This window comes from Gymnodraco acuticeps, unplaced genomic scaffold, assembly GCF_902827175.1.
Source record: "Gymnodraco acuticeps unplaced genomic scaffold, fGymAcu1.1, whole genome shotgun sequence".
NCBI classification, from domain to species: Eukaryota; Metazoa; Chordata; class Actinopteri; order Perciformes; family Bathydraconidae; genus Gymnodraco; species Gymnodraco acuticeps.
In genome coordinates this window covers 601866-618637 of record NW_022989974.1, presented here as the reverse complement: position 1 = coordinate 618637, position 16772 = coordinate 601866, and the positions used below count along the sequence as shown (strand labels likewise).

The 16772-nt window shown below is 37.8% G+C and overlaps 1 protein-coding gene across 1 annotated transcript; it reads left to right on the top strand.

Annotated features, from left to right (window-relative positions):
• Positions 1 to 864: 864 nt before the first annotated feature.
• LOC117543045 (acidic mammalian chitinase-like) lies at positions 865 to 7449 on the top strand. The gene is made up of 12 exons (XM_034211071.1): positions 865 to 991; positions 1242 to 1295; positions 1390 to 1419; positions 2034 to 2238; positions 2759 to 2815; positions 3409 to 3574; positions 4250 to 4374; positions 4470 to 4593; positions 4698 to 4880; positions 5029 to 5145; positions 6908 to 7040; positions 7134 to 7449. Exons 2-12 carry the CDS (start codon positions 1271 to 1273, stop codon positions 7439 to 7441), a joined length of 1473 nt encoding a protein of 490 aa, XP_034066962.1. The 5' UTR covers positions 865 to 991; positions 1242 to 1270; the 3' UTR covers positions 7442 to 7449.
• Positions 7450 to 16772: the final 9323 nt, after the last annotated feature.

Here is a 16772-nt window from a genome sequence, read left to right as displayed (position 1 = left end):
TGCTGCCAAAGGAGATAACCTGCAGTGACGTCATCAGAGATCATAGAGTTTAATCGTAAAGGACATCTTATCAAGCCTCTGACATGATACTGTAGCATGATATTGAGTTTTTATTATGGCAAACCCTCTGATTAGAGGAGGGAACGACCGAATCGTAAAGTACAGATTAACATGCAAGGCTTTTCCTTTGCGTTTCTAGTTAATGCAAAGTAAAGGAGGTTTAGACAGCAAACGGTTCTATTCATGACTAAGAATACCAATATGCACGGAAACAGTGTCTAACATGCTCATTGTGCCATGATTAGCCTAGGTATATATAAATTGTCCTGTAACTGATACTGAAAGGTCTTGTAATGCTCTTACTCCTACTGTTACCAAAAAGTGCTATATATTTTTTCAATCTTGTAATTGAAATGTAAAACTGTTGCTGGTAACCACTTGTAAAATGTGAGCATTTGCTGCTTTCCTCACTGTGGATTTGACAAAACAAACATTTAAAGACATAACTTAGAGCTATGGAAGAAAAAAAATGTTTTCAACTGATTGATTAATTAAGCAAATCATCAGGTCAACAATCTAAGACAAAAAAGAGCAATTTACATCCATACATGTAATTACCCTTTGAAACCATTGTAATCCTGAAGTCATATAAAATACAACGCATTGATAAAAATCCGTTTATACTTTTATCAAATTCATCTTATCTGCATGAATTGGTCAGATGTCCTGATCTGAGACACTTTACCGAGGCAAGTTTAACTTTAATGGTCTGATCTCGAGTTATCAGACAATAAAAATGTATATGACATTCAAGTCAAGTCACGTACAGCGGCTCTTTGCAGTCTAATATGAATTTTACAGTGACAATTATTCTCTCTCAGGAGTATTCATGTCACCTCATGGCACGCAGCCTTTGTCCCTTTCTTATCACATCTATAAAAAGGACATCCAGGAGGATCTGAGGAACAACCAGCCGATCGACTGTGAACCGGTAAGTCAGGAGCACACAGAGATTTTGATAAATTACATTTTACAGTTTAACGTGTTCAATTGTTTACATTTAATTTAACTAGTGTTTGTTTAAATGTATGTTTTGTTTATTGAATAAATACAAAATAAAGATAATTCTTCTGAATACATGTTTTGTTATGTGCGGAAAATACAGACTCTATATGGTTAACTATAATTGGCAACTATAATGCAAAATTCATAAAACACAATTAATTTTGTAATTGTTTCAGCTCTGTGCAATAGGCTCAGCGGACACAACATGGCTCGTCTAACAATCTTAGCCGGTAAGTTATTTTATTTCAATTTTGTATTAATTTAAAGACAGTGATTGTGTGCAGAAAGTGTTTGAAAAATAAAACCTTTATGTTTTCCTTTTAGGGCTGTCCCTTTTGATGTGTCTCCAGTTGGGTATGCATTCATTATATAACTCATATAACTTTATAATACATGTACATTCAGAGGTGGGAGAAGTACTGAGATCTTATACTTGAGTTAAAGAAGTACCAGACTGTAGGAATACTCTGTTACAAGTAAAAGTCCTGCATTCAAAATGTTACTCAAGTAAAAGTACAGAAATATTAGCATCTAAATATACTTAAAGTACCAAAAGTAAAAGTACTCATTATGCAGATTGGGCTGTTTCAGATTAATATATATTAAATGTTTTGATTATAATTATTGATGCATTAAAGTGTTATCAAAACTGGTAAAGGTACAGCTGGATTTAATTATTTGTATGCTGCAGGGTAGTTTGTGAATGTCCTTTCAGGTTTAAATAAAGTTAATTTAAGGGTTGATTATATTTCACACTATTAACCCAAATCTGCAAAGTAACTAAAGGTACAAAGTACATGTAGTGGAGTAAAAGTTGCATACAATGGAAATACTCAAGTAAAGTACAAGTAGTATTTCCAAAATGCATTTAAGTTCAATACTTGAGTGAATGTACTTAGTTACTTCCCACCTCTGTGTACATTGCTTCTAAATAACTTGTTCTAAATATAATCTCCTCTCTCTAATAGTGTCTTCAACCAAACTGGTGTGCTACTTCACCAACTGGTCCCAGTATAGACCAGGTGTCGGCAAATATTTGCCCGCCAATGTGGACCCCAACCTCTGCACACACTTGATTTACGCATTTTCAATCATCAGCCCTTCCAACGAGCTGGCACCCTATGAGTGGAATGATGATGTTCTCTACAGATCCTTCAATGAGCTGAAGAACAGGTGAGTTATTACTGCAGGACCAGTAATACCTGCAGTCTTATCAGCTGTTATTTAACAACAGCTGATCACATCGGCAGGCGGGTGGAAGTTACATGGTTTAGTGTGACTGGTTAAGTGGTATCCTTTAGTCTCCATATGAGGAAATTGTCAAAGACTAATAAACGGTTAGATGAATTGCAGTGGTGAAACTTTAACTGAGTGGACAGAAAGTAACAAGGAACACCTACAAACAAAAGACAACAAAATAAAAATTGGCAATAATACATATAAATACTAAAAACAAGGAAAGGGTTTTAAGGAGAAACTTGTAGCAAGTGAAGTATGAGATCATGAGTAAAAGGCATATTCCTGTACATGCACTTTTACATGTAATGCACATTGGGTTGTGTGAAATTATCATGGGCATTGTTTCATGTAATGAAGTATTTGTACATATAAAGAGTGCTTCTTTGACCTTATCAGCAAACGGAACGATCTTACCTCCTCTTTCACTAATACATTTTATCTTCAACTCTCACAGAAACCCTCGTCTGAAGACTCTGCTGGCTGTCGGCGGGTGGAACTTCGGATCAACACAGTGAGTTGTCGTAGCAACTTAAAATCAGCTGCTGTCTAGAGAAAATGATGAGTTAGGCAAATATGCAAAGAAACAAAATATCGATATAAAGTCTTTTAAGATCTTCGTTTAAAGCTTGCAAGCATGACGACTCGTTCAGAGTGCGTCCTGTTCTGTGTGTGACAGCCACTCTTATAGGGACACATCAAAGATCCTTTACATGACAACACAATAACATGTGATCCAGGATGGTCGCCCTATGGCAGTAGACACAACTCACACCCTACAAAGAACAGTTGGGTGTCACAGCTACTCCCCTTTAGCAAATGTCTTGTCTTTCGTCCTTCCTGTAGTGTCATAAAACCCTTCGTGAACACATCTGTTATCAGACATACATATAGACATACAGGTATACATCAGACATCAGACATGTTATCATGCCATTCCCAGGATACAGCAGTTACATTTAATTAGGATTACACTGTATTAAGCTTTAATACCACAATTGCCATAACAGAGTCCACGAGGAATCACAAAGCTGTGAAACTGCTTTATCTCATATAAGAAGAAGAACTTCATGAACAGTGTTGCTATAAATTATTTTACATTTACAGATTTACCATCATGGTTTCATCCAAGCCCAACCGCCAGAAATTCATCCAGTCTTCTATCAGATTTTTGAGACTGCATGGCTTCGATGGGCTGGATCTGGACTGGGAGTATCCCGGAGCACGAGGCAGCCCTCCAGAGGACAAGAAGAGGTTCACAGTCCTCTGCCAGGTCAGTATGGAAGACCTCCCATTGCAGCACTAATGAAATAATCCCACACAGAGGTGGAAGAAGTACTCAGATCCTTGAGAATTTGTACTTGAGTTGAAGTACAAATTCTATGGTCTGAAAATGTCCATTACAAGTAAAAGTCCTGAATGCAAAATGTTACTTAAAGTAGGACTACAGAAGTGTTTTCAGCTCAATCAGCTTTCACAGTATTTCATTTGTATACAATATTACATTATTCTGTTTTTATCACTAACAAATGCATTTTGGGGGATTTTAAGGTTGTAGTTTGTCAATATGGTGCCAGTTTTAGATTTAGATTTTTTAAAACACTGCACATTAGTAGTACAGCTGTATTATATCACATTGTACAAATCACGTACATGTCAAAAGTAACTAGTAACTATGAGTGTTTAAGTGGAGTTAACGTACAATATTTGCCTATTAAATGTAATGGGATAGAAGTACAAAGTAGCAGAAAATGGAAATACTCAAGTAAAGTAGAACTATGTCAAAAATAGTAATTAAGTATGGTATTTGAGTAAATGTACTTAGTTGCGTCCAGCACTGATCCCGTAGAATGAAACATCACAATAGCACCCTGATTTAAGATACTACACTACAGCAATGTAATATTATATTGTACATTTTCCTCAACTATTTAAACCTTGCTTTTAGGAATTACTCGCCGCCTATGAAAAGGAATCCACTGAAACCAGAAAACCACGGTTGCTGCTCACAGCTGCAGTGGCTGCTGGGAAGGGAAACATCGACAATGGATATCAGATTGCTAAAGTTTCAAAGTGAGTTCCAGTGATGGCGAGTCATTTAGCTTCAAAGTTGAAACCAAATACATGGTTTATTTGTTGTACTATGTGACATCATGCTTGTGTTACAGGTTTTTGGACTTTATAAATGTCATGGCTTATGACTTCCACGGAGCATGGGACTCGTTCACTGGTCACAACAGCCCTCTGTACCGTGGCTCTGCCGATCAGGGCGAAAACATCTACTACAATGTGGTGAGTAAACTCTTTGACAACATGAATGTGTCATCCTCACTAATCAGAAGCTGAATACTTATATGTCCTTGTCTTTTTACTATTAAAATGATTTTGTCTCACAGGACTTTTCCATGAAATACTGGAGGGACCAAGGAGCTCCTCTTGAAAAGCTCTTAATCGGTTTTACTACATATGGACGCACATTTCGCACAACACCAGCAGGTAATGGTGTTGGAGCACCAGCCAGCGGAGCAGCCGCTGCCGGGCCCTACACCCGGGAAGCTGGGTTTTGGTCCAACTATGAGGTCAGTCAAATTTAATGAAGAGCAACACTGAAACACAATTTCATGATTAAATGAACTCAGTGCAGATTTAATTAGTACAAGCCCTCCTGAATATATGTCTAAAAGCATGTGGAGGATGTTTAATTATCACTTCCTTCCATTTCTACAGATCTGCACTTTCCTCAATGGAGCTACTGTCAAGTGGATTGATGATCAAATGGTGCCCTATGCCGTCAAAGGAAATGAGTGGGTTGGGTTCGAAAACAGAAGGAGCTATGAACTCAAGGTAATAAAAACACATCTTCCTCCACGTCTCATTGAGATAATGAACAAGATAAAAAAAGTAGCATATACCACTCTACCACTACTCTCCAGCTATGCACTAGGAACAGCTGATGACAATGAGCACAGCACAGACAGATGTTAATGCCTTTTATTACATGGCTTAGTTGAATACTCGATTCTGATTGGTCAATTCAGAACACGTGACACGTTGTTAATACCGAACAGACAGACCGCTGTCAAGGACTTATTGACCGTTGTTAAGGACGCTCACATCTTCAGAAAGAAGTCCGGTCGATTTAACTGTATACCGTTGGGCCGAAAAGCAAACTGCATGCAGTTTGCTTTTCGAACTGGGACATGAAAAACAGCGCAGAAGTAACGGGGCAGAAACCCTCCTTTTTACGCAGCGGTCCAGACATAGACATCAAACGGCAACACATATTCAGTTGCCAGTTCCTTTGGCATTAGGGCAGGGATATCTAGATACTTTCCAAGGTTTGACTTAATGAATTGTGCTACTTTTAAAGCAAGGAGCGATGTTTTCAAATCTGTAATCAAAAACGCAAGCAGTTCCTACCGTTGGCTTTTCAAACTGACAAGAGACGCTCTAACTGTTTTTCAAATGTAACAGTTTAAAAAGCAAGCAAACTGTCTGATTGTCTTTAGTTTTCCGCTGTCGTGTGATAGCAACATGGAGGATTTTAACATTAATTTGAATATATTTGGAGAGCACAGTAATTTGGAGGAATGGTTAGTGGCTGATGAGTCCCCAGTGAAGAAAAGAAAAAGACAAGAGGGACAAGAAAACAGAGGAGAAGTAACGGGCAGAACCCCTCCTTTTTACGCAGCGGTCCAGACATAGACATCAAACGGCGACACATATTCAGTGTGCAGTTCCTTTGGCATTAGGGCAGGGATATCTAGATATTTTCCAAGGTTTGACTTAATGAATTGTGCTGCTTTTAAAGCAAGCAGCGATGTTTTCAAATCTGTAATCAAAAAGCTCCTCAAAAACGCTCCGCTTCGCGTCGGGCTCCTGATCAGCCTGTCGGTGTTCTTTTCCCCATAATGACCGCGTTGCTGCACATTATCCCTTACATATTGAGCTGGAGGTGGCACTCTAACTGGAAACTGTTCATTTTGGCAAACATCCAAGACTGGATACTTTTTGTTGGATTATTACAGGTTTCTTGCATTTTTGCTTTAGAGAAAGACACTACAAAGCGGATCAAGCTATAATTAACAGTACTCACAATTATCACTCAGTAAACTGTGTGTCCTCTGCAAGTCAATCTCTGCTCAGATACTAATATACAAGCAGGGTTACATTAAACAAGCTTTAATGGGGAAACAAGAGAAAATCTTGTACATTCAGTTAATTATCAAAATATCTCGGATCATTTTTTTTTTCCATTTTTCTTTTGACAATGCCAGACAAATATATTGTAGTTCAAACATGTGGCTTCGTTAATTAAACCCTATTCTGGCATAAGGTTGATAAACCTTTCAGGGCCTACAATTGTGCAGGCAAATAACGATTGCTCACGTATCATTTGACCTTTTAACTGCTTTATTACTAAAATATTCTTCTCTTTGGACGCAAGGTTATCTCAAATAATAGCCTCTGTGTTTTCTATTTATGTTTGAGGCTTCATGTGATCAGACACGTATTCACTCTATGGATACAAATACAAATCATATAGTTTAAAATAACAACATTTGCATTTTAGACTGAAGAACTCTCTTTAATTCATATTCCATAGGCAAAGTATATAAAAGATAACAAGTTTGGAGGTGCCTTCCTCTGGTCTCTGGACCTGGATGATTTTGCTGGACAGTTCTGTGGCGAGGGAAACTATCCTCTCATCAGCTATCTGCGCTCTCTTATGGATTCAGGTAAACAAATATCTCAACATTTGACCATCTCCTTAGGAAGTACAACCTTCCATAATGTCTTGAATTTAAATGTATTGTTTTTCTTCTTACTAGATTTCCCACCTCCAGTTCCTGAAACCACACTTGCACCAGAGATCACTACAACCCGTCCCGTCGTAGGAAACCAAACAACTTCTGCCACTGCCACTGCTCCTACAACTCACACTTCCAAACCCACCACCACTCCCACCACCACAACTGCCGCTTCTGGAAGTTTTTGTGCCGGGAAGCCAGACGGCCTCCACAGAAATGACAAGAAGCCCAGCACCTTCTATCAGTGCTTCCAGGGAAGAACATTCCTTCAGCATTGCCCAGCTAATCTCATTTTCAGTGAAAGATGTAACTGCTGCGACTGGCCTTAAATAAATATATGATGCATTAAACAGAAAGGCTACTTTTATTTGGTTAAATTTGTATACTGACTGCATAACACTTTACTTGTTATTCTCACTGTGAAGGAACAGGGTAAGCCCCATGGGAAAAAAGTTATACATCAAATGGGGGGTTTACCCTTTCATGTAGTGTTATAGGCTGAAAACACCAAAGTTCATGCCAGAGGGAGTTTCTCTCAACACACTCCCCCCCCCTTGCCTGAATCGCTGAGTGAACTCCTTTGTTTTTCTTCCGTCACATTATTAAGTAACACTCGTGCTTCTATTGGCAAGTGCTCCAGCACATTGAATGTGATGGGCTAAGGGCCGGATATCTCTAAGCGGTTACAACAGAGCCGGCTAGCTAACTAATAAGAGCAAAAGAGGAGCTGCAGCACAGGAAAGTATGAGAAAAATAAAGCACTTTTACACATTAAAGCATGTAAATATGTCACAGTAATAGCACAAAATACATAATGTGTCTTCTTTAAAGTATTTAAAGAGATAAAGATGGGTAAAAAATCAACAAGTGACAAAAAGTTAAGTCTAGTTAAATGAACTTAAAAACATTTTTTGTTTTCTTCTCATCAAAAGAAATTGCCTTACTCTCCAATACCAATATGATGCTGCCCTAAGTTAATGGCAGGGGAAAGAAGACATGCCTCTTCTTTAGGTGTGGCTTTCCATTTATCCATGTGTATGTACCATAGACTGTGTATATATAAAGGTATGTACTTAGGCTGGTAGGATTCAGAATCATGGACTGTATTGACAAGGCTTGTAGTGTCTGAGTGCCTTATTTTGTGATGTCAAATAAAATATCATAACCTTTAATATGCCTGGTGAAAGCTTTGGCTGGTAGTAACAGCTGCCACAAATAGCATATTAGGTATTTATTTGAAGTAAATGCTCTCCAAATAATATGGAAACCAATTTGTTGACACGATTATCTTACCATTTCAGTCTACTTTCTACTGTATTGTACATTGAGACACAGAATTGGCTTTTAAATGCCTCTCTGTTTGCACAAAGGAGGATTCATTGTCCAGCAGGAAACTGAATGTTAAGCCCCATTCCCCCGCCGACGGGGGAAAAATCACAACATCTGCAAGAAACAGCGTCTGAGCCTCTGAGGGCTTCTTAACATTTAAAAACCTATTAATGTGTCATACCCACTTAACGGGAAGAAACTCAGATATCAGACAATATTAATCATTTTTAGCAAAACGAAACATAAGGGTAATAACAAAGGCTCTGAATTAGCCCTGAGCGAAAAAATGCTAACACACTTAGCACAGAACTCACGTTACCTTACCCTTATTATTATTATCGTATCTGCACAAACAAGATATCGATTAGCAAACTGAGATTGCACAGATTCGACAGGTATTAGTATCATTACTGATCGATCCGAACTCGCGACATTAGAAGCTAACAAAGACATCACACCACGTAGCTTTAGGTAGCCAACACGGCAATATGTCTTACCTTTGTTGTTTTCTGATCAAAAGTTGTCTTCAATGGCATTAAAACGATAAAAACGCTGCTCAAGGTTAATCCATAGGTTAATCCAATGTGTCTGTGTCACTTTGAAATGATTACTGATAATCCATCAGCAATAAATTATAGTTTTCAGTTTTTAGATTTCAGAGCGTAAAATAGGTTTTGCTTTGGGCAAACTGCGTGCGCATAGCTCTCATTTCTCAATGGTAACTTGTGTGTGTACAGTATGTGGAAATTCCCCTTCGATTCTATTGGCTCTAACGGTTCAAAAGAGATGTCAATCATCAAAATCGACCAATGGGTTCAGAGACACAGCAAATACACCCATTTATATATCCAAATGACCCCAGAGGTGTTTTTTGTGTGCTAAACCTCTCTAAAAAGGTCAAATGTCACTTGTTTGCATCAATCTTGATACAGGGTACTTATTATATGTTATAGTTTGGATTCCTAAAGCTTTTAGTCTACCATCCCATCATTCAAGGGTGGTTTTCACTATAAGTAATGGTTTATTTTTGGACGGACACTATAATTTACATTTTTTTACTATGTTCAATCTAAATTTACTTTAAAATAAAAAAAATCTATATTGATTCTGACTTTTCTACATCCAACTCACAGGTTTATCATTGCTTTGAGAAAAAAGATTATTAATTTACCCATTTTCGAGCCTGAAAAACAGGCTTGGGGCTTGTGAAGGACCAGGGTACGCAAAAATCAGGAATGCAGGTTGAGGTGCAAAAATAAGGATTTTATTTACCCAATATATGTACAGTTTTAAGATGGGTAATAAAATCAATTAGGTTTAAACAAAAAGGTGTAGATAAGACACAATCTAGCATTTAACGCATAAACAAAACGTCACAAAAATGGGTGACATCTAGTGATGTTACGTATTGCGCCGAGGCTTCGGAGCATGTGTCGAGTATTCCCCGAAGCTTTTTGTGAAGCATGTATCGAGGCTTGTATCGTTTTGGGCCGGTGACGTCATCGATGACAAACGAAGCCTCGCTGCCTGTCGATACCACGTGACTGCTTCAGGAAGCGATTCAGATCGGTTGAACCACAACGCTCATATTACCCATGGATGTATAATAAGAACGATATTACCCCTCCTGTACCTGGGCCCGGTGACACGATGTAATCAAGAGAGCTCAGACAGACCCTCACTTATATAGAGGTCGGAACATGTCAAAAGTATAAATAAACAAAAGCATAAATAAATGTAGGAATACAAAAATAAATAAATGAATAAATACAGGACTAAATATATTTCAGTGTTTTCAGAAAGGTTTAGTGTACGTGCTGTGGCTCAGCCTGAAAGCAGTTGACTCTCAACCGCAGGGTCCCTGACCCTGGTTCAACGACTGGTCAATACTTATTTTTTGTTGTTTATAAAAGCTACAGCTGTAAGGGAAACTTCTGTGTAGCAATGCAGTGGGAGTCACCGACTCATGAAAGAGACACGGGAAGAGCAGGAGCTTTGATGTCAAACACTGATGATTTATTTGGAGTTTCGGCCCGGAGAATTCACATCACAAGTCACAGCAGGTTACGAGGTGCGTGCTCAGTCAGGACAGTTTGAACTGATAAACTGGGTCACAGTTATGGGCCTTGGAAAAATATTCCCCAACAACAGCTAAATGAGATAATGTAGTTAATAAATGTATTCTTTGATATGGTTTAGCCTTTCTCAGGCTACAACAAGGTTAAGTTTATGAATATTATTAAGGAATACAAATCCCTCTTTGCAATGTTTATCAGCCTCCTTAGGCTTTTCAATCACAATCAACTGGAATAAATACAATATTGTTAACATGAAAATATGATTTTATTTTCGTTGTTTAGAGTTATTCTAAGGCTTTACTCATTGGGAACTTGGTATGAGATCGAGCACACTGTTGAGATGTCCAATCTGCCTGTTTTACACACTTTGACCACATTTGTGTTCACATGAAGCCCATGATGAAGCCTCATGAGATGAACCCTTTTGCGAACCAATTGGCTGGAAAGCTTCAAAGCTTCATAAAGCTTCATCTCGCCATCACTAGTGACATCCTGTATGCCCTTCTGCCCAAGAGCAACTCACATACCCCCCCCCTCATCTCCACACTGCAGGAATGTATAGCACTACTGGCCAGTCCATTGTTGCGTGCAGGGGGAAGAGGCTCTAAAAAGGGGTGGCTTAAATGGAGTGGCCTCTTTAAACACCCCTCAGGGTTTGAGAGGAATGGCGTAGTCCAATTAGCTGACACATCTATAAAGGCAGGTGTTTTCCATCAGCTCAGTCTTTTGCCAGGAGCAAGGTGAGCTGTAAGACACTGACTGTAATAGGATTACACAAACAAGATTGCGTGCACTCAAGTAGTAGTAATGATACCGCTTTCGTCTCATTAGTATGCATAAAGAGTGACAGGTGGACACGCCCCAATTATGCAAATGAGCTAAATCCCGCCTCCCATTGATCGACATCCTTTGATGTGGGGGTGAGGGGTCATCACCCCCTAGGGGTGAAATGCCCCCCTGTGTAGCGCTTTTGTTCGAGATCCTTTTGATGTGTGTTATGTGAGAAGCCCCCGGGCTAGCGCCTTTGTTGTCTAATTCTTTGATGTGTTGATTAAGTCTCTTTGAAGTTCTATTGTATGGCCCCCCTCAGAGCCCTTTTGTTGTCTAATCTAATTATGACCTCTAATCTAATTATGATGTCTAATCTAATTAGCCTTTGGTGTTTGCCCTTTGATGTGAGGTGTTATAACAGGCCGGTGTGACTTCACACTGGTGTGCTATAAACCTTTGATGTTAATCTAGGTGTCTCTTTGAAGTTATGTGTGAGACTGTCTACCCAGCCCCCCTCCCAGCCTCTCCCCTTTTCTACCCCTTCCGGGGCTATGACGCAACAAATAGTGGGGGGTGGAATTAGGTAGAAATACGCTCAAACGAAATAACAAGACAGCAATTCCATTTACCCAGTCACCTTTTCAAAAAAGAAAAATGGCAAGAGACGCCTCGAATGGGGGTTAATCAGCCTGTGACAATTTACAGCCATCCGTCCGTAGCGTCAGTCAAGAAACGAATGCAGCAGCAGTGCGGGGGTCAGACGCCTACAGTCTCGTGCCCTCTTTTGGTCATGCGCGCGTTCATGTGTGTTGGAGGAGGGGCTCTGTGAGAAAGTGGCAGATTTTCCCCGGTTTGACTGCAAAAGACTCTCAGTTTTCTCCAAATGATCTAACCCTTACCTTTAAGAACAATTCACACACACACACACACACACACACACACACACACACGTTGGAGCCCCCCCTTGATGTGGGGGGTTGAGATAGCCTGGGGTGTAAATGCCTATGTTAATTAAGACACTCTCTGTGAGATGAGAAGAGAGGGATGAAGTTAGTTTTTTTTTAAAAGAAATAAGCTCAAATTAAATAAAAACAGCCATTAACTTTCACTCACCAAGACATCTAAAAACGTTATTGTCCTCTCTAGATTTGATTCAGGGTTTGTTTTAAATGATGTGTGCTGGCTAAGGATGTTTCTTTTCAAGTTTTTGTGAAACTGTTAACTACAAGAAGTATCTGTTTGCAAAGAGGTTATTTTCAAAAGATCTTATTTAGGTTTTAATAGTGATACTTGATTAAAGTTTTGTTTTAAATGATGTGTGCTGGCTAAGGATGTTTCTTTTCAAGTTTTTGTGAAACTGTTAACTACAAGAAGTATCTGTTTGCAAAGAGGTTATTTTCAAAATATCTTATTTAGGTTTTAATAGTGATACCTAAGGATATTCTCTTTTAGTTGTATGGATTTGTGAACTAATGTATAATTACTTTTATTAACTATAATTGCACAGGATCATTCTAAGAAGAGTGAGAGGGCTAATGAGCCAGCACCATACCTCCTCTATGCATTTTCTTGACCTGTATCTGATCTTGAAAAACTTGACTCTTTTAAAAAAAGTTATTTTTCATCAATCATTTTCAACCATGCAGCAAGAGATCAAATTTAAGAATAAGTAATAGTTTGTCACGATTTTACGGGAAATAGTCAGTGCGCGATGTCACATCTTAAAGACAGCTTGAACTGGATAAATGGTTAGTCTTTTTTTCAAACATACCATACGTTCTGCATGTTAGTATATCTGGCCAATCGATTTAGACCCTGCCCTAGACGCATGCCCTCATTAGGGAAGTCACGCTTAGGGAAGAGGTGTTTCATTTCACAGATCCACCTTGATTGTTGTTGTGAGGGGTGAATGAAGAGGGACGGGGGAGGAAAATTCAGAGGATGAAGAAGCAGAAAACATAACTTGTTTTGTAAAACGGACAGCACGTCAGTTTCAAGAAAGATGACACCGTGTTTATGCACGACATGCAAAATATCTTGAAGCCCTATAAAAAAAAAGGTACAAGTATATTGTGTTGAAAATATCGCAAAAAGTCGTAATTTTGTATAATGTATTAGTTGCATGTTGTATTTTGCTAGAAATCACTATGTAGTTTTTCAAAAAATATAATGGAAAAAGGAGAGAAAGACAAAAAACAAAATATCACAGTATGTTGAAAAAATATGAAAAAGTAATGTGTTTAAAATAACATGAAATAAATCAAACTAACGCTTCTAAAAAACATATATTTTAGAAAAGTAATGTTAGTCATGTCAAGTTATCAAGACTGCTGTGTTTCATCGAAACAGTGTTAAAATCACAAACTTGCCTTTTAGAGAGACATAAAGAAAACAAATTCCTTACAAATTAATGAATATTTTACCCGGTTAAAAAGGTTTGCATCCATTAAAGTGTAACTAAAAGTATCTTAGTAACACAAGAAAAGAGAATAAAGCAGTGATGTCAACAAAACTGGATTGCTCCCAATCAGTATAACTATTTGATTTTTGTGTGTGAAAAAATAAAAAAGTGGTTTTTTACATTTAAAAACTGTTGTCTTCATTATAGCAAGGGGGGCGTGTCTGATACATGTGTATTACAGTCCTTCTTTTTGTGTTTTTTCAGTGTTTTTCTGTGTGTCTGTACACACAAAACACAAATCATTTAAAACAAACCCTGAATCAAATTTAGAGAGGACCATTAAGAGTCAGAATCTTAACCAAATCTACTAATACAAAGTACTTCATTATCTACTTTTCAGCTTTTATACACAAAAGTGTATCTTTCAGTAACTTTATCAGAGAATTTAAGCATAAATCTGTCAAATGTTCAAAACAGCCTTGCTTGACTGAAATAGCCTCAAAATCACAAACTGCCATTAAGAGTCAGATTCTTGACGAAATCTAATAAAACAGAGTACTTTCATGGTAGTGGTCAGCTTTTTAAAAAGAAAAGTGTATCTTTCGGTACCCTTTTTTGAGAGAATTAAGCATAAATCTGTCAAATGTTCAAAACAGCCTTGTTTCACTGAAATAGCCTCAAAATCACAAAATGCCTGCACACTGGAATGTGCTATGACAGATATGGCCCTCTTGGGCACTCTGGAACAAGGTAGCGCTCCATGGAACGAGCAAACCCCCCATCCCTCAGCATACAAGCTCTTGGATTTAAAACAGAGGGAGGGCACTGTAAAGACAAAGGATCAAACGTGGAGGGCAAAGAAAATCTAAAAATCGACTTAGTATCAAAGAAATCATGTTTGAGTGCAAAACGTTTAATATTTTCCTGCTAACCTTGAATTATCCTGTCCTGTCGTTTCGCTCACAGCTGTTTTCTTACACATGACATGCATTGTTTTACAATTTATTACATAAGGTGAACATGTTTATGTGTTGCACAGGATATAATGGAGCCAAGTACGTATTAATAAAAACAAATGCTAGCTAACTGACTTGCATGAATCAAAATATATGTAAACCTCTATTATCAGTCCATCCTTTATGTTCTGTTTTTTATTCCGCTAAAACCATCTTCTGTGTTTTTCTACCCTATTAAGCAAAATAACTCTTAACACTGGAAATGTTATAAAATGTTAAAAGGGCTTCTTGTGCTATATACACAATTGTCCTTCATTCAATTTTTCACTTAGGTTGCAAATAACCAACATACCCACTGACAATGGGGCATAAAATCAGGTTTTTCCCCTCTTTTGGTGTAAACTGAGCTTGTGTCTAATCCGTTCCAGCCAAACCAAACACGAGTAAAAGGAGAACAAGACTTTTCACAGGCTGTGGAGAATGCTGCTGAATAAGTCAAACAGACCAACACAGAGCAGAAAAGGGAACATTTGTCGCCACATTAACATACCGACTCCTCTATCAGTTTTTGATTTATAAAGAACCTCTCCTGATTTTATGCCCCATTGTCAGTGGGTATGTTGGTTATTTGCAACCTAAGTGAAAAATTGAATGAAGGACAATTGTGTATATAGCACAAGAAGCCCTTTTAACATTTTATAACATTTCCAGTGTTAAGAGTTATTTTGCTTAATAGGGTAGAAAAACACAGAAGATGGTTTTAGCGGAATAAAAAACAGAACATAAAGGATGGACTGATAATAGAGGTTTACATATATTTTGATTCATGCAAGTCAGTTAGCTAGCATTTGTTTTTATTAATACGTACTTGGCTCCATTATATCCTGTGCAACACATAAACATGTTCACCTTATGATGAAATGACTGATTTTAAATGCCATTTTCTTAATCTCTTTCATTTTTTGTAAAGCACTTTGAATTGCCTTGTGTTGAAAAGTGCTATATAAATAAACTTGCCTTGCCTTGCCTTGCCTTGCCTTATGTAATAAATTGTAAAACAATGCATGTCATGTGTAAGAAAACAGCTGTGAGCGAAACGACAGGACAGGATAATTCAAGGTTAGCAGGAAAATATTAAACGTTTTGCACTCAAACATGATTTCTTTGATACTAAGTCGATTTTTAGATTTTCTTTGCCCTCCACGTTTGATCCTTTGTCTTTACAGTGCCCTCCCTCTGTTTTAAATCCAAGAGCTTGTATGCTGAGGGATGGGGGGTTTGCTCGTTCCATGGAGCGCTACCTTGTTCCAGAGTGCCCAAGAGGGCCATATCTGTCATAGCACATTCCAGTGTGCAGGCATTTTGTGATTTTGAGGCTATTTCAGTGAAACAAGGCTGTTTTGAACATTTGACAGATTTATGCTTAATTCTCTCAAAAAAGGGTACCGAAAGATACACTTTTCTTTTTAAAAAGCTGACCACTACCATGAAAGTACTCTGTTTTATTAGATTTCGTCAAGAATCTGACTCTTAATGGCAGTTTGTGATTTTGAGGCTATTTCAGTCAAGCAAGGCTGTTTTGAACATTTGACAGATTTATGCTTAAATTCTCTGATAAAGTTACTGAAAGATACACTTTTGTGTATAAAAGCTGAAAAGTAGATAATGAAGTACTTTGTATTAGTAGATTTGGTTAAGATTCTGACTCTTAATGGTCCTCTCTAAATTTGATTCAGGGTTTGTTTTAAATGATTTGTGTTTTGTGTGTACAGACACACAGAAAAACACTGAAAAACACAAAAAGAAGGACTGTAATACACATGTATCAGACACGCCCCCCTTGCTATAATGAAGACAACAGTTTTTAAATGTAAAAAACCACTTTTTTATTTTTTCACACACAAAAATCAAATAGTTATACTGATTGGGAGCAATCCAGTTTTGTTGACATCACTGCTTTATTCTCTTTTCTTGTGTTACTAAGATACTTTTAGTTACACTTTAATGGATGCAAACCTTTTTAACCGGGTAAAATATTCATTAATTTGTAAGGAATTTGTTTTCTTTATGTCTCTCTAAAAGGCAAGTTTGTGATTTTAACACTGTTTCGATGAAACACAGCAGT